At 52.0% G+C, this 17,653-nt stretch overlaps 1 protein-coding gene and 1 long non-coding RNA gene across 6 annotated transcripts in view; one reads left to right on the forward strand and one right to left on the reverse strand.

The window, feature by feature from the left end:
- Kazn (kazrin, periplakin interacting protein) overlaps positions 1-17,653 on the reverse strand; it is a 375,063-nt gene that overhangs the window by 51,277 nt on the left and 306,133 nt on the right. For all 5 annotated transcript variants that reach the window (XR_004121168.1, XM_031379365.1, XM_031379366.1 and 2 more), the window contains one exon: positions 4,811-4,947. Coding sequence is in view for 4 of the 5 variants with exons in the window: in XM_031379365.1 (XP_031235225.1) it covers positions 4,811-4,947 (137 nt within the window). In the remaining variant the exon portion in view is untranslated. The remainder of the gene's footprint in view (positions 1-4,810; positions 4,948-17,653) is intronic.
- LOC116096981 lies at positions 4,395-5,058 on the forward strand. The gene is made up of 2 exons (XR_004121175.1): positions 4,395-4,495; positions 4,830-5,058. It is a non-coding gene; the product is annotated as an uncharacterized LOC116096981 (long non-coding RNA).

The raw sequence follows: 17,653 nt of genomic DNA on the forward strand, positions 1-17,653 counted from the left end.
TGTGGTGGGAATGAGAGAGGGGGGATGGGTTGCAAGGTGGCACAGGGTGAAGGGCTCATCTGGGTGGGCAGAGGATTGTGGGGAACCCCCAGCAAGGTGTGAGGTGCTGTGAGGTGGGAAGGCTGTGGGGTGGCCACCTTGGACGCGGCCTGAGAGCACTTTCCCAATGAGAGAGCCTGGAGAAGGCGTGTCTCTATACAGAAAATGGGGGCAGGGTGAAATATGTATGACTCTTTTTCTTTTCTTTTCTTTCTTTCTTTCTTTCTTTCTTTCTTTCTTTCTTTCTTTCTTTCTTTCTTTCTTTCTTTCTTTTTTTTGGTTTTTCGAGACAGGGTTTCTCTGAGTAGCCCCGGCTGTCCTCGAACTCAAAATTCTGCCTGCCTCTGCCTCCCAAGTGCTGGGATTAAAGGTGTGCGCCACCACTGCCCAGCTTGTATGACTCTTTTTCAAAGGTAGAACAACCTCATGTGGGGAAGATGAAGTGGGGCCTGATAAAAGTTAGGGTGAAGGAGAGCTTGTCATTTAATTAAATTAATCTAAATATCTGTCTATCTATCTATTTATATTTTTGGTTGATTGCTCTGATTTTGTTCCTCCCACCTTCCCACTGAGACAGGGTTTCTCTGTGTAGCCCTGGCTGTCCTGGAACTCACTCTGTAGATCAGGCTGGCCTTGAACTCAGAAATCCACCTATCTCTGCCTCCCAAGTGCTGGGACTAAAGGCATGCACCACCACTGCCTGGCTTGTGGTGTTTTGTTTTGTGTTTTGAGTCAGAGTCCCTCGGTAGCCCAGGCTTGCCCCCAACTCTCTATGTAGCCGAGGATAATCTTAAATTTCTGATTCTCCTGCCTCCAGTTCCCAAGTGCTGGCCCGGTTTCTGCAGTATAGTGCTGGGGACGGAACCCAGGGCCTCGCACCTGCTAGGCAATCCCTCTGCCCACTCCACATTCCCAGTTCTTGCTTGAGGAACCGTGTCAGAGCACGACAGGTACAGGAAGGCCCCTGAAGCCATGACCGTTTGGGCTACCACAGGTCTCTGCTGCCACCCTACAAGGCAGTAGCTGATGGGACACTCAGTAGCCTGTCCTTTCACATCCCACGAGGAAGAAACTCCTCCTGCCACCTGCCTAGGCCCCTCTCTGTTTCCTGAATGAACCATGGCTGTCAGGGTGGTGCCAGCCAGGTGTAGGGTAGGCCCCAGAAGGAGCTATGGCTGACCCTGACCTCTGAACAGGGGCGGTACTGAAACTGCGGTCTTCTCAAGAGGATGGTCCTAGAGAGTACTCAGCCCACCCCGCCAAATCGCCCTGTCTAAACCAGACCTAAGGTCTCCACCACCAAGGCCAGGAAGCCAAGGCGTACCAACTTCTCTGTATGGATGTGGCTTCCAGCGGGTACAGCAGTGGCTAAAGTTCTAGAGAGAGTCCTGGCTCTGCAAATACCTGCAGGTCAGCATGGCCTCAGTTTCCCCATCTGTCCTGTGGCCTGAGGCTCTGCCAGGAAGCTCCTCACCCCTAGGATCCCTGCTTGTAGCCTTCCCTGAACACTGGCTCAGGGTGATAGCCTAGCGCTCTCTCCAGCCAGTCCTTGCTCACACCTGCCGCTCACCCCACCAACAGATGCAGCCAGTTAACCTGTGCTTTCTGTCGGCGCTGCTGAAGAAACGGATCTGGAGCGGAGCGGGGCACCCCGGGAGCTGGCTAGTGATCCTGAGGTAGGGGGAAGACTCACTAGAACCCCTGGGATCCTTTTTATCTGTGAGGTTTTACCTGTTCTGCTGGTTGTGAGCAGACCTGGGCCCTACACTAGGTGAAAACGGTTTGTGGATCTTTTACCTGTGTCCCCATGCCATTGTCCCCAGGCAGAGGCCAACAGGCTCAGCAGTAGCAGTCACCAAGTATCCTGGGCAATGCCGCAGGCTCCGCATGCACGACTGTATTTGAACCTCATACCCACCCGTGAGGTGGAAACTCCAATTATTCCTCTTTTACAGAGGGGTAAACTGAGGTCCAGAGGAGCATCATCCTTCAGCCCACTGCTCATCATGGAGGAATCAAAGAGAACTATGGAATCCCTTCCCTGGGGATCCGAACTTGATAGGGCCTAGGGACTACAGGTGCCTGAAACTCACAAGGGCGGAACAAGGCTAGACTGTTAAGAAACGAGGCTAGATCATAAAGGCCTTGCAGGCCAGGCCAGAGGCCTCAGATGGGCAGTAACAAGAGGCTGCAGGAGATGGTGTGGTGGGGCAACAGAGGATCTTAGACTCAGCACCGGGATTATCCTGTATCCAGCTTGGAGCTGGCTGCCTGGCCTGCTACGAGGACATCTCCAGCTGGGTTTGTAGACGGTCCCCAGCTGCACTCCGGGGACAGGGTGTGTGTCTTTGGCAGAGTTTTCTGGGGTGTCGCAACTCTGAGAATTTTCTGGACAGGCCAAGTCCTATCTTTGCCAGCAGCTTTGAGTCCTTGCTGTCCCCACCTGCTCCAGCCGAGGCCCAGAGAGGTTCCAGAAGGAGCCAGTGGGCCACAGTAAGGTGAGAGCCTGCGGCCCAGGGACTGGGGAACCAGAGAGGTGTATTAATATTGCTCATTTCATTAATATATAAAATGCAAATTATGTGTTGGTAGCCAGCTGAAAGCTCTTGAGGGGCTGAGGTTTCGGTTTCTGTACGGCGTGGTAGAACGCCTACCTAGAATCTCACAGCGAGGGACTGAGGGGCCAATTCTGCGGTGGAACACATGCCCAGGTCACATGAGGGAGGAGGTCCCAAATTCATTCTGAACACCACAGAAATAAATAATTGGTATTGATCAGCCGCCAGACTCTCGAGCAGCTTAGTCTCGCTGTCTGCGAAGTGGGCCTGGGCTGTCTGGTGACACAAGGCCATTCAGAGCTACTCCCCTAGTTTCCCTAACCTGAATTCGTACCACAGCAACGGTGGGGGTGGGAGGCCCACAGAGTAGGCAGGCGACACCTACATGGCTCCTTAGAGCCATCCGACCACAGGGAGGAAGAGTTCTGCACGCCATGGATGTGTCATCAAGAGTCACCTGCAGCGAGCTTGTAAGGATTGTGTCATTTCCAATCTAGCCTCGGCCAACTGGTCTCTAACTGCAGCTCAGGTGGCCTCGTTGACCGGGCCCGTCAAGCTGTCTGACACCACTGCTACTGAAGAGCCACTTCGCCCTCCTGTTCCCAAAGCTGAAGGCTGAAATCTTAGGTTTGAGTCAGGAATGACTCTCACAGGCTTACATGTTGCCTGTGTGTCCTGGCTGGTGGTACTCTTTGGGGAAGTGTGAAGCGGGGTGGAAGGAAGTGGGGTGTGGCTGGCAGAAGTAGGCAGGGTCCTAAGACATAAGCCTCTGAGGCTTTTACTGCTGCTGTTGCTCCAGCCATTGCTCTCTGCTTCCGTTACACTTTCTTCCAGCCTTTGTGCTCTGCTTCCTGGTTGGTCACGTGAGCACCTCAGCCACACGCTCACACTGCCATTAACTCCCCTCCTCGATGGTCTGAAACCATAAGCCCGAGTAAATCCCTCCCCCCTCAAATCTTCAGGCACTGTAGACCCAGCGACACACAGGGAACACGCACATGACCGAACACTTTTACTTCAGGTCCATGTACACACATCAATGGCAGCCCTGCCCCCATGGCATATGGAGGACAGAGGTCAACTCATAGAAGCCACTTCTCCCCTCCCATCATGTGATGCCCAGGAATTGAACTCAGGTCATCAGGCTTGGTAGCAAGCGCCTTTACTCTCTCAATGAGCCACTTGTTGGCCCAGTTTTTCTGACCTGCACGATGGTGGTTGGAAACCACCTTCTCAATAGTGGTTCGTGAGCAACGGCCTCTGACTGGGGTGGGAGTTATACCCTGTACACTCTATACAGAGTTTCACTGACTAAGTCCCCCGTGTAATTAGAAACTCCTCCTCTCCCGAGGAGCCCAGGGTGGTGATTCCCAACTGCCAACTCAACAGGAAATGGGTCTCTGGGGGCTCTGTGAGGGAGTTCCTACACGAGGTTCACTGAAATGGGGAGTGCCATCCTGAATGTGGGCAGTGCCATCCTGCGGGCTAGAGGTCCAAACTGACTACGTAGAGAAGCATCCATCTCTCTCTGCTCCCTGACTGCAGATGCGACATGGCCAGTCACCTTACATCTCTCTTCCGCTACAATGGATCATATCTTCCAACTCCGATCCAAAACAAACCCTGAGAAAAGTAACTAACACTGAGTTCCAACTCTTGAGACACCTCCTCCATGTAGCCGTCCGAGAGCCCTCTCTGCAGACTGATGCATGGCTAACTCCGCCCACTTTCATTATGTGGCTACTGATGAGCAGATCCAGCCAGACTCATGGCTAACTCCGCCCACTTCCATTATGTGGCTACTGATGAGATGCATGGCTCCTCATGCTGGGTGCTTAGTATCTTGTTCCTTACAACTGCTCTACACCTTCCACGGAAGGGAAAACTGAGGCTCTAGGGTGAGTGGGAGGTCCAAGGGTATGCCCAGACGAAGATCTGAAGCAGCTAAATTCCTGAGTCCACGCTGTCCACCTCGGGACACAGGGCCCAACCGGGAGCTGGGCTGGAGGTTTTGGACTGCTCAGATTGCTTCGTCTGGTAGACGAAGACACCAGAGCAGACAAGGGTGCTCTGGGATTCAAGTCAGAGACCATGTTTGGCTAAGAGCAGAGACTGTGTATGTCTGAGAGGGGAGGGCCAGGGTGTATGTCTGAGAGGGGAGGGCCAGGGTGTATGTCTGAGAGGGGAGGGCAGGGGTCTGGGGAGACACTGACCTTTCGGTGCTGTTCATAGTTGCGGATGAAGTCTCTCAACTGCTCCTCTCGGCTCTCCAGCGTGGCATACAGCTGCTGCATCTGGCTCACCAGGTCTGTCTTTTCGCCCTTTAAGCGCTTCCGGTCAGCTTTCATGGCTGTGGACAGGACAGAGGATTAATTAGCTCCCGATACCCAAGCAGTTCCTCTGGGTGTCTTTTGTCTAGATGAGAAATGGGGTTCACTCAATACAGTGTCTCTCCTGGACCCCCACACCACTGCAGTGTCCCAGGCTTGGGGCTCAGGCTTCTTGTGTGAATGGCTCCTTTTTCATCTCTCTGATTAGACTGTCTACAATGGAAGGCCTGCTAGGCTGCAAGGCTAGCGTCGGGGGTGGGGTGGGGTTGGGGGGACTCATACATGGGGAGCTCCCCATCCTGTAACTGAAATGAGCCCCAAGGTCACCCCACTGAGCTGACAGAACAGCTCAGTCCCATCCAACACTCTCTCATAAGCCCCACTTGATTATTAACATGTAGAGCTCAGTGACATGCAAGGTAAGACACCGACGAAATGGACCACACAGGATAAACTGGGCTTCGTCCAACTAAAAACTCTGCTTCACAGGGAGACATGGAGAGCAAGAAAAGACAGCGTTTAGAAGGGAGAAAATAATGTCGAGTCCTTTATATACATAAAGTTCAAGGACAGCAGGACAGCTCAGCTGGTAAATGTGCCCACAGTCGAGTCTGACAATCTGAGTTCAATCACCAAGAACCCAAATAGTAGAAGAGCCTACTCCCATTAGCTGTCCTCTGACCTCCACATGTATCCTGTGATGTGAACGTGGTGTACATGTACACACACACACACACACACACACAATTAAATTCAATAAAAAAACTCTAAAAATAAATTCTCCTAGCTCAACAATACAAAGACAACTGTTGGGGCTACAGAGACGGCTCAGTGGTTAAGCTTGCTTGCTGCTCTGAGAGAGGACCGACGTTCATTTCTCAGAACCACCAGGCAGCTCACAACTGCCTGTCATTCCAGTTGCAGGTGGGGGCATCAGAGGCCATGCCACCGCTGCACACAGAGAGCCACAGGGAACCCCGCGCAGTAGGGACTCCAGGGCTGGTCAGCATTCAAAATTCCAGCTTTGAGCCTCCTCATGAACCCAGCTGACTCTGTTCTCTCAGCAGCCAGCTCGGCTGCACGGCAGCTGAGGTCATCGGGGCTGGGTTTCCAGACCCTCTGAGCTGAAAGCTTACAGGGTGGAGCTGAGGACAAAGCCAGGCCAGCTCTCCAACATGGGGTAGCCTGTTACCAGGGAACCTGGCTTTACGAAACTCCAACATGCAAGAAGGCAAAATGACTGAGTGAGGGAAGGCCCGTGCCATCCCATCTGTTGACAGAGGTTGAAATCTCGGCACATGTGGTGGGAGAGAACTGACGCCTGTAAGTTGTCCTTGGATTCCTTGCACACACACTACAAATAAATAAAAGACAACCAACTACCAACCAACCAAATGAAACTCCAAGACCCAACCAAGATCCAATCTCCAGTCTGCAAGCACCCTACAAGCAAGCTGGGCCAGCACCACAGTGCATCCACATCAGCCATTCACTGGCATTTCAAGTGCATTTTTATAGAGGTGGGCAGGCGAGTTCTCTTATCTCATCCCAGAGGGGGCATTCTGGTCACATAACCAGTTAGTAGCATAGATGGAGTGCACCAGGTTTATAGACTGGCAGGAAATAAGAGAGACTATGGAGAAGGGACAGAGTCCTTGAGGATTCTCAACCCCCAACCCTTGCCACCTTTGTCCTTGTGGTTGGAAACTGAACCCTTGGATTCTGACTTGTTGTATGGTAAGTCTTATCCTGTGAGAACAAGTCTTTGCTCCCAACTGCTTGGAAGCCCACTAGCATCAGGATGCCTTGAGACAGGACCGTATGCCCCTGTGTTTGAGGGGCTCCCCATGATGTGCAACCCAAGTTGTTCCCAACTCACAGGAAGTGGGTACCTGCCCTAAGGCACTGGGCCCTGTCCAACTCCAGCTGTACCCCACTAGGCGCCTGCCCTAGACTCTAAGAAAGCTTTGGAGGTAAAGGTCCTGTTTAAGTCAACCTAACCTACTTGTATTAACTCCGTTTCTATGGCTATGGTGGGATGCCCTTACAAAAGCGACCTAGGAAAAGGTGCTAATTCTACTCATAGTTCTAGAGGACAGAGACCATCATGGTGGGTTGGCATGGAAACAGGCAGAGAAAGCATGCCTGCAGGAGCAGGGGGCTGGTTGGTCACCTGATCACATTCCACTCACACCACAGGGAAGTGAGCGAGAGCGAGAGCGGGAGGGCCTGAGAGCCAGAGTGTGTGAGGGGGAGGTGGGTATGGAGGAAGGGCAGAAGGGAAGGGAGGGAGGGGACAGGAAGTGGAAGGCTATGATCCAGGCTAAGACCCATCCCCGGAGTGACATACTTCCTTCAGCAAGGTGCTACCTCCTAAAGGTTCTGTAACCTTCACAAACAGCACCACCAAGTGGGGACTGAGTGTTAATACATGAGCCTATGGGGGACATTGCTCACTCAAACCACCAGATGCCACTGAAACTATAAACAGAGACCAGTGTCCAGTTAACACAAGGCTCTCTAAGACACACACACACACACACACACACACACACACACATACAGAGAGAGAGAGAGAGAGAGAGAGAGAGACAGAGACAGAGAGAGAGACAGAGACAGAGACAGAGACAGAGAGAGAAACAGAGAGAGAAACAGAGACAGAGACAGGGGTGAGGCTAAGAATGTGGAATCCTGAGTCTGTCTGTCATCTGCCACAAAAGCCCCCGCTCAAGAAAACTGACAGAGAGGCCCTGGAAGCCTCTGGGATGCTATACTGGCTCAAGGTAAAGAAGTGGACATAGTAGCCAGCGAGGCAGCAGACAGCAAAGTGGCCAGACTAGAGGTTGGCACTGGGGCCCTCACTTCAACAAGCAATCCTCCACCACAGGTGCATGAGCAGTCATGTAAATCTACACACACAACCATGAGAAGGACGACAGGCCCCTTCCTCCCTTCCCCTGCTCATTAGCTACTACAGATCTCTCTCTCTCCAGGTAAGCTGCATGCATGAGTCTTGCTTCTCTCTGGGGTGAGTCTCCTGAGGTGGCAGCCGGCCAGCACCCTGTTTGCATTTCCAGAAACTGGCTTCCCCCGGGCAGGTCTCATTCCAGCAACCAGGTCACTGGAACCACTGCTACTGCTATAGTGACAGATGGTGTCATGCCCTTTGGGCTCTGCAGGGTCATGGTGTGTGCAGAGGGCCTTTAAGCTCCAGGAGACCTGGGGCGAGTCACCCAGCCCTTCTGAGCTTTGTTTTACTAGATACCACAATGATTCTGGAGCTGGACAGACGGCTCAGCACTGAAAGGTACAAGCTGGTGTTGCAAAGGACCAGAGGTTAGTGCCCAGCACCCATCTAAGGCAACCTTCTCCTAGCCTCCAGGGTCACCTGCATCCACATGTGCATACAATACATGTAACATGCAAGTAAAAATAAAGCCATTAAAAGAAAACCATCCCCAATCCAAAATGTCTAATGATTCCTGAAATGTGCACACTAGGGTAGTGCAAGGCACCATGCTAAGGCCTCACGGGTTCTTGTCACCTGTCAATTGTCATGTGAAGTCATCAAATATTACAGATTAGAGACTTGGCCATGCATTACGCATCAAAGACTACCCAGCCCCAGCATCAAACCACCTGTCCCCTTGGTTCTGAACCTGAGATCACCCACCCAAACCAGGTCCCGTAGCACCTAGTTTGGAACAACACGCTGTCTGTATCTGCTCTTCTGGCCCTTGGGTTCTGGGTGGGGCAGAAGCTGGTTGGCCTGTTTTGGGATGGAAGCCCTTGGCTTCATGCACATGCTCTATCACTGAATTAAAGCCCAGTGGAACCTGTTCCATGGAGGCCCTAGTGTTAAATTATGGGGACAGAGGGGAGGGGAAACAGAAAGAGATGGGGGGAGGGGGAGGGGGAGATGGAGATGGAGGGGGAGAGAGACTGAGCAAGAATAACGGGTCCTGGCCTCAAACCAAGAATCCTTGACCTTGACTCCCATCTTACTGCCGTTATGAAAACACACATCATGGCGGACAGCACAACCCACCACATTCCCCACAAACCGGAAGGCCATCCATAATTCCCAAGTGCTGTCTGGATGTCTCATTCTGAGATGCAGCGACCTCACCATTTGGCCTCTTAAGGAGTTCTCTGAGATTTCCCTTAAATGTAATCTGACACTCCAGTGTGTGCCCCATTTACTGCCCAGTGGCTGCCAGGTGTGTGTGTCTGTGTCTCTCTGTGTGTGTATCCATGTGTGTGTGAATTCGTAAGGAATTACCTTTCATGCCTTTCACCCGCAGAGCCCAGCCAGTCCATGGTGCTGTCAAACCACACCCTCACAATCTGGCTTCCTGCTAGACTAAGCCCAGCAGCCTCCGGGCTCCTTCTGGGGCATTCCCAGACAGGAGTCTTTACAAACTTTCCAGTCTGGTGGGCCCTGGGCTGCAGTGGGAGCCTGCAGCCAGTGGTGGGTAGGTTTTCTTTTCCATGCAACCTTTGTCCATACAGACTCTGGAAAAGGAGGGTAGTCAGGCAGAGAGAGGGCCTGGTCTGTGTCTCTGTGGGACTTAGGCCTCAGAATGAATACCCACCAGTGAGGGAGGCAGTGCCAACTCAACTTCCTCGTTACTGTTGGGAAAGCTGAGGCCCAGAGAGGGAGAGAAAACGTCAGATGTCACACAGTGAGCCATCCTGGGTCTTGTGATACTTGGGGCCAACATGGCTGGGTTAGAAGCATCGTTTAAAAATCTTCCTATGTGCCCTAAGGCCTCACTGTTCTCATGTACCGAGTTGACTCTCTTCGGAGTGATATGTAGGATGCACACCTGGAACATCTGGAACATCTGGGGAGAAGAGTCAAGGGCCTCTCCAGATGCTGGACTTCTCTGTCCTGTTAGGTGGGAGGCCAGAGATGCCACCTGTGTCTGACCCTGGGACCTCCTCTGCTTGTAAGGCTCTGGATCGTGGGAACTCAGCAGAAGCTCACCCACCCCCACCAGCGCGGTCCCTACTGATGGAAATTGAGACCACTCCTGTTGTGATTATAAAAAGATAAAGAAGTATTAAGATACGCTCTATGGGAGTGTGGTGAAGTATGGGGGAAGGAGGTGCCTCAGCAGGTCCATGTCAAGGCATCCCTTCCCCCTGAGAGACTGTAGCCACATGATGGTATAGTATAGAACAGAATTTATTTAGAGCATGGGGAGAGTAGTAGAGGCAGAAGAAGGCAGAGGGTGGGTGGGAGAGAGAGAGAGAGAGAGAGAGAGAGAGAGAGAGAGAGAGAAAGAGAAGGGGGGAGGGGGAGAGATGGACAGAGGGAGGAGGGAGAGAGGGAGAGAGGGAGAGGGAGAGAGTAGAAAAGTAGAGGCTGGCCATGACCTCATGGAGAGAGGGGGAGAGGAAAGAGTAAGAGAGAGGGGAGGGGGCAAGCAGTGCCTTTTATAGTGGGCCAGGCCTCCCTGGCTGTTGCCAGGTAACTGTGGGGAGGAGCACACCTGGCTGTTGCCTGGTAACTGTGGGGGTGGAGTCCAGACAGAATACCAACAAATCCCTTTGCCCAAGACTCCCTGAGTCCCTGGATGCCCCCCCACCCCTGTTCAGGACTACTCTAGTATCACACCAATGCTTACCTCTCTCTGGACTCCCGGATGGCTAGTCCCCGTCTCAACCCTTTCCCCTCCAGCGAATTCCATTTTTCTTTTTCCTTTTGCTGTAAAATGCTCCCTCTAGCCCCCTCAGGAGCTAAGGGATCCCCTCTGACTTCTCCACACTTGGTCCTTTCTAAGTCACCGGGAATCCTGACTCTGGGTCTGTCAGGCTACATACCAGGCTGCTTCTCTCTGGTCCTGGGCCCAGGCACTCAAGGCCACCATATACTGATGGGTCAGAAAATTACTTTCCAGGCCCTGCCAAGACTCATCATCAAGAGAAGGTGGGGGGCCTGAACCCGGTTCCAGAGAGTGGGGTTGCTCTAATTGAACTAGGTATTGTAACCCCATACACCCTGACTTTTCACAGAAATTCTAAACTCTCAATTCTTAACTAATTTTAAACTCTTAAATGTCCTTTATAGCACAGGGTAAATTTAAGATTTCTGTGAACCTGAGTGGTCTGGGTCTGCAGATACCAGCTGTGTGACCCTGGATATGTCCCTTATGCTCCGTGTGTCAAATGCGGAAGCTTGCTTTACTAGGTGGAGCTTTAAGGGGAGCAGAGCTCCTGGCTGCAGGTGCTGGTGTTTCCGTCTGGTTGTGCCTAACCACTCCAGGCTAAGGATGAAAGCAGCGGGGAGTGGACTAGGTAGCCCTGGGAAGGACAGGCTTGATTAGAGGCTGCCAGAGCTCATGATGGGGGCAGTCTTGGAGCCTAGGGCGAGAGTGGGGACGGACTCTTAGCAGGGGAAGGGCAGGCCATCCAGGCCAGCCAAGGAAGAGATTATGAACAAGCAAACTACAACCAGAGTCCCGGCAAGGCTGCTCACCCTCCTCACACCAGGAAGCCCTGGCGGGTGGCGCTTCCTCCCCTCCCCCAGAGGTCATCAGCAGGAGGGAAGTGGGGGGCAGGGCATGATGGGAGGTGTTTGTTTTCCAGGCTTTGGAGGGGAGTCCAAGAAAGTCCTCCTAAAAATAGCAGGTGGGGTGGGGTGTAGGGGGGAGCACCAACAATTCTTAGACTTGAAAAGGAGATTTCTGGAAACCACATTGGCCATCAACTCCTCTCCCCTCCCATCCAGTGAGCGGCGGCCTTAAAGGGCGACGTTTGTGTGTGAGGCCATTAGCAATCAAGACAATGGTTTGTGCTGAGTCCTAAGAGAGACGACCAGGAGGTTGCAAAACACCATGCTGTGTGACCTCAGGAACTTAGTCTAGCACCATGACTGCTGCTTCCCATGGGAGACTCAGCAAGGCTCTACAAAGTCCCATGTAGGTGACAGCCAACGTCCAAGTACAGAACAGAAGGATTCAGATGTGGAACCAGAACATTCAAGAGCAGACCCCGGGACAGATGGCCTGGGTTCAAAGCCCCAGCTCTGCCATGCACTACTGAGACCCATAGCAAGTTACCTGGTTATAACCTTTTAGTATCTGTCATAGGGAGGGATGCATGCACTCACGCTGAGACATGCATGCATGTGCATGTGTACACACATGCACACACACACTAACTCTTCTCATGCAGGAGTGGTCTGATGAGTCCCCCATCTCTGCCTGCACTTGTGCTCAAAAGCTGGAGGAGCTGAGGAGACGATGGCACAGTCAAGCGATTCCCGTGTAAGCACAGGGACCAGAGTTTAGATCCCCAGAACCCACATCTGAAGAGCCAGGTGTGGTAGGGTGAATCCCACTCTAATCCCAGTGAAGACAGAATCTCTGGGGCTCAGTGGCCACCAAAATCTCTTGAATTCCAGGCCAATGAGAGACCTTTCTCGAGAAAGAGGGGAGACAGTGTCCTGAGGAAGCCCCGACTCCTGCCATGCAGACACATGGCATGTACAGAGAGCTCCCAGGGGTTCTAGCTGTTACCATAAGGGGCAGTTGTAACAATAGGCCTTCTCCTTGCATTGAGGGTCAGAGTCCCATTCCTGAGCAGCTTTTGGTATCACAAAACACATTCTGCTCATCACTGTCAACTGGGAGCTGCGTCTTCAGGCTGCTTCTTGATTTGGACTGTAAAACAATATTTGTAACATTTATTTTGTGAGTTTGCATATGGCATAGAAAATATGTGGTTAGAGGACAGCCGGCAAGAGTTGGTGCTCTCTCCTTCCACCATGTGGGTCCTGAGGATTAAGTTCAGGCCATCAGGCCTGATGGTGAGCGTCTTCACATGCTGAGCCATTTCACCAGCATAGGCCATCTCTATGACAGCATCTTTGTGATCTCGCCTGTGAGACTCTCCCATTCAGTGCCCCTGACTGTGACAGGTAACACCACCATGAAGAGAGAGGACAGGTTGTCCTAGCATCTCTCTAACCCCCGCCTTGCTCCTGTTACCCTAGGAACCAGACATTTTCAACCAAAGTGGGGGTGCTGGAACCACCTGCACCATCTTTTAAATTGGGGGGATGGGAGTTTCATGGCAATACTGGAAGTCTACTGTACTTAAGATCTCTATAAAATATTTAGACAGCCATGGCCAGATATAACAGTGATTATACATTTAAATGTTAATGAGTATAATTAGACTGAAAGATTAGCCAAGCCTATCACTAAATATATATTCAGGACTGATCAAACCCCCTACTGTAAAATTACAGGTGAACACACAGATGCGCTTGCTGGTCTTTGATTTGCCCTGCAGAAAGAGAGCTCAAAAGGTGGCCCAGGAGAGAACAGGCCAGGGCAGGGTAGAGAGGTCACAGAGGGTGACCCCTGAAGACCCCAAGGATCAAAGGAGATTGAGCCACTGGCTGTGAAAACTTGCCTATGTCCACTGATGGAGTTCAGGGAGTTCAGCCTGTGAGCTGTGAGCCTAGGCTCTCATAAGCACTCCAGACAGGCCTGGGGGAAGTGTATGAAGTGACTCTAGGTCGGGGGCGGGGTCCCCTAGAGCCTCTCAGGCTCGAGATCCAGTCATACAGACCTAAAATTTCAGTAAATCATCTCATGGGCCTGCAGGACCCACTAGCAATGATAGAAAACCTTGTTGACAAAAATGTTGGCAACTAGGGGGCGGCTCCACTTTGATGGAAATCAAACCACAAGGGAGTCAGGTGTCCACCACAGCCTTTTAATTATTATCTAAGCACAACGAATAAGCTTTAACTGCATGCTGAGTGAGGTGTGCGTGGGGAGGTAAGGAAACAAGAGACCTCTGGAAGGACAGTAAAGCTTGGCAATGGGGGTGGGGGGAGGAAAGAATGTTCTATTCAATTTAAGAACATGTGCAAAGGTCCTGAGGTAGCAGAGGAGGCGGTTTCTGAGAGGCAAAGGTGGTGTCATCAAAAGGCAGCTCTGCCCAAAGCGTGGCAGGGTTTCCCTGCTTTCTGCCTCCTTGGGGGGCCCCCACGAATGACTGATCATTCCGTTTCTTTTTTCTTTCTTTCCTTCCTTCCTTCCTTCTCTCTCTCTCTCTCTCTCTCTCTCTCTCTCTCTCTCTCTCTCTCTCTCTCTCTCTTTCTTTCTTTTCCTTCTTTTGTTTTTGAGACAGGGTTTCTCTGTGTAGCCCTGGCTGTTCTGGAACTCACTCTGTAGACCAGGCTGTCCTGGAACTCAGAAATCTGCCTGCCTCTGCTGGGATTAAAGGTATGTGTCACCACTGCCCAGCCCATTCTGTTTCTTTAGCCTCCCTGTCCTCCAAGGGGGGCTATGCACCAAGATTGCCCAGGAGACTAGCTTTAGGGAAGGGGCAAGTAAATGCCAGCATGGAGCACAGGAACTGGTGACAGTCCTCCACACTGGTGGCACGGGGCTGGCCCTGGAAATGCCTCACAGAGAGAAGTTGCTGGCAGAGCTTGGCAGGTTAACCTGGGAATTTGGCTGGTCCGGTGGGTGGGAAGCGACAGTTAGATGTGATAGTTACATTGTAGCCGGGACCACGCCTGGCTACGCCACAGTGAACAAAGGTAACTCCAGCCTTTGTTAGAAGCTTCTCTCATGTAGGCCAGTGGGACTCAGGGACTAACTTCGTGATGGAGGCAGGGAGAGAGGGGGGCTGCAGGAGCTGAGCCTCTGAGAGCCAAAATGATCTCCAGCCCTTAGAACGAAGTCTCTCCACTAGATCCCATGTGGAGACTCACTATCCAAAAGGCCATAAAGAAAACCAGGGGACCTTTTCCTGGGCCCAAGAGCAAGCCAGTGAGTGCTTGGCATCTGAGCTGCAGTTGGTAGGTCCTACCCCTTGAGTCCAGAAAGGGGCTCTGGCTGCCACAGGTACTCACAGGTTGTCCCCGCACATCTTTGCTGCCTCCTCCACTGAGCAGGGAGGGGCTGGGCTGAGCGAACAAACAAACAAGCCAGAGAGCCCCTCTGAGGGCAGAAAGCCCTCTTTTCTAAAGGGGCCACAGGACATTTGCACTTACTGTGTCTAAAGTGCATCTCTTACCCACTCTAGTCGTCCTCTGCAGGGTGTTCATCCTGCACCCAGCCTGCCCCCCCCACGCCATTCACTGTGACCTTGACCGCTCTCCTCAGCTCCTTAAAAATGTAAGCCTCACATGGGCTGGAGAGATGGCGCAGCGATTAAGAGCACTGACTTGTCTTCCAAAGGTCCTGAGTTCAAATCCCAGCAACCACATGGTGGCTCAAAATCATCCATAACAAGATCTGATGCCCTCTTCTGGAGTCTCTGAAGAAAACTATAGTGTACTTACATATAATAAATAAATCTTTAAAAAAAAAACTCTGTAAACCCCCAGAATGCCCCACCCCGTTATCTTTCTTTCCCATCTGACTGATGTCATGTATATTTTGCCCTTGGGCTTTACCATCTGACCTTTCAGGGTCAGGAGGTTCGAAGCTGCCTCTGGGGAGACAGACCCTGGCGTCACTTCTGGGGAAGGGTGGTACTTCTGTAGCTGCAGGTGTTTAAGGGCCACAACAGATTTCATGTAGCTGGAGCTTACCTTGAAGACAGCATGGGAGGTCCCAAGGGCAGGGAGCTGGGACTCTGCCTGGGGCCATGGGCTGGACAGAGGGAATGAATCACTCCTACTGTGAGTATGCTGCCCCGCATACCCTGTCCGCTTCCTTGGTTCCCACCCTGGGCTTTGCACTGGTCCTGGGAGATGCTGTGAGCATTTAGCAGAAAGCTTCTAGAGGGACTGGGATGCTGCTGTTGGCAGAATGCTTGGCTGACATGCATGAAGCCCTGGGTTCAATTCCCAGGACCACATACACTGGGTACAGCGGCACATGCCTATAGTTGCAGTATTCGGGGGAGTGGAGGCAGAAGGATTAGAGGTTCAAAGTCATCGCCAGCTCTACCGTAAATTTTGAGGTCAGCCTACTGTCACAGAAAGGAAGAGGGGAAATGAAGGGATGGGAGAGAGCTGGCTGTCCAAGAAGCCAGGAGAAGATTGTGTGTCAGTGGGGAAAACCTGGTGCAGAGACTCAGAAGGCCTGAGGGATCGCATGATGAAGGAGAGGCCTCCCTCAGTTCCCGCCAGCAGAGGCCATGCTGGCCAGACAGTGGGTGAATTCCTGAGAGTCAGGCTCAGTAAGAGACCCTGTTTCAAAAGCTAAGGTGGAAAGCCATCGAAGAAGACACTCATCGTTGACCTTTGACCTCACACAAACATGGACAGACACGCAAGGATCTGCAATGCAATACACGAGCATCCTGGATCCTGATTCCAGCAAAGTAAAAACAAACAAACAAACAAATCGATTGACCAGCTGATAGATAAATAAGTTTATATTCAAATCGATACAAGTCTTTGTTTTTTGTAGCTTCAAATGCAAACCCTGTACACATCACCAGCCAGTGGGACTCCCTTTAGATAATATGAAGAGGGCGGAGTAGGCAGGGGTGGGGCGGACTCAGAACAGAGGAGGAGCCAATGGCAGGTACCCAGATTCATGACATCATTGCGCTGGCTTCTGTGAATGAGTGAATTTTTCCCTAATAAAAAGTTCTACTGCCAAGGCTCACAGAGGTCCTGGCCCCAGGTCACCTTTTATTTCTGTCTCTGCCACTCCGGCTGGCAGCCTGGGTCCCCAGCACCAAGCACTTTCTGATGCACCTGCATTAGGTCATTGTGTTTTATGACAGGACCTTGGTTCATTCAGGGTGCTGTGTATGAGGCCCAGTGACCCCAACCTGATCCGAGGGCCCCTGCCTGACTGAATTTTTCTCTTCCTACAGCTTAGGGAACTGAGGTGGCCACACACTGGGGGTTTTGTTAGAACGAAGGCCCAGAACTATCTTCCTTTATTGCAAAGGGGGCTCTGAGAGGGGAGAAATGACTGGTCTGAAATGTGTCCGGGCAAGTCTTGGGGAGTGGCACGGAGGCTCGGCCTGGGTCGAAAGACCATGCCTGGGCTTTGGGTGGGGCTGAATGAGGCTGGGAGAAGGGGATGCTCAGCTTTGCAGGCTGGGACTGGGAAAGTGCTGAGTCAGCGTGCAGGATAAAAGGACTCCAGCTCTCGGAAACAGGCGTGAAGAATTTCCGGCTTGATGGAATCACAGAACCTGAGCTAGTAGCAGCCCCAACAAGCAACCCTGTATGACTAAACAAGGGGAGGGAAGGAGCTTTGGGGATCTTCCGACCAGGTGGGGGTGGGGACATAAGGGTGAGGAGTTAGCAGGGACAACCATGATCTCAGCCACTGTCCTGGGAATACTGTTTCTGGGGAATCCTTGAGGACCTGGGGTAGCAGGATAAAAACCAGCAGTTTGAACTTGGAAGGTATGAAGAGCCGGATTGCAGCACTAGGGACCCTGCAAGTCCTTGACCTCTGATCTTTGATCCTACCTGATCTGGGTCTGAAGGCTCACCTGAAATGAGCTTGGAGATATGCTCTGCAAACATGGGATATCAGCACTTCGTATCCCAAATGATACACTCATTCCCGTGGTTCCCCAGTGAGTTTCTGTGCTACATCCTCACAGGTGGGCAAAGCGAGGCTCCTCAGGGCTCAATCTTGGGTCCCACAGTCGGTTGGCACTCTCTATTTCAGGCCTAACTGAGGCCTTTATGACCTGCAGTGCCTTTGCAACTCTTTGCTCTGCAAAACATCTGGCCCTGCACCTCGTATCAGCAATGGGTGGGGGTGGTAGTAG

This window comes from Mastomys coucha, unplaced genomic scaffold (genome assembly GCF_008632895.1).
Source record: "Mastomys coucha isolate ucsf_1 unplaced genomic scaffold, UCSF_Mcou_1 pScaffold18, whole genome shotgun sequence".
Taxonomy (NCBI): domain Eukaryota; kingdom Metazoa; phylum Chordata; class Mammalia; order Rodentia; family Muridae; genus Mastomys; species Mastomys coucha.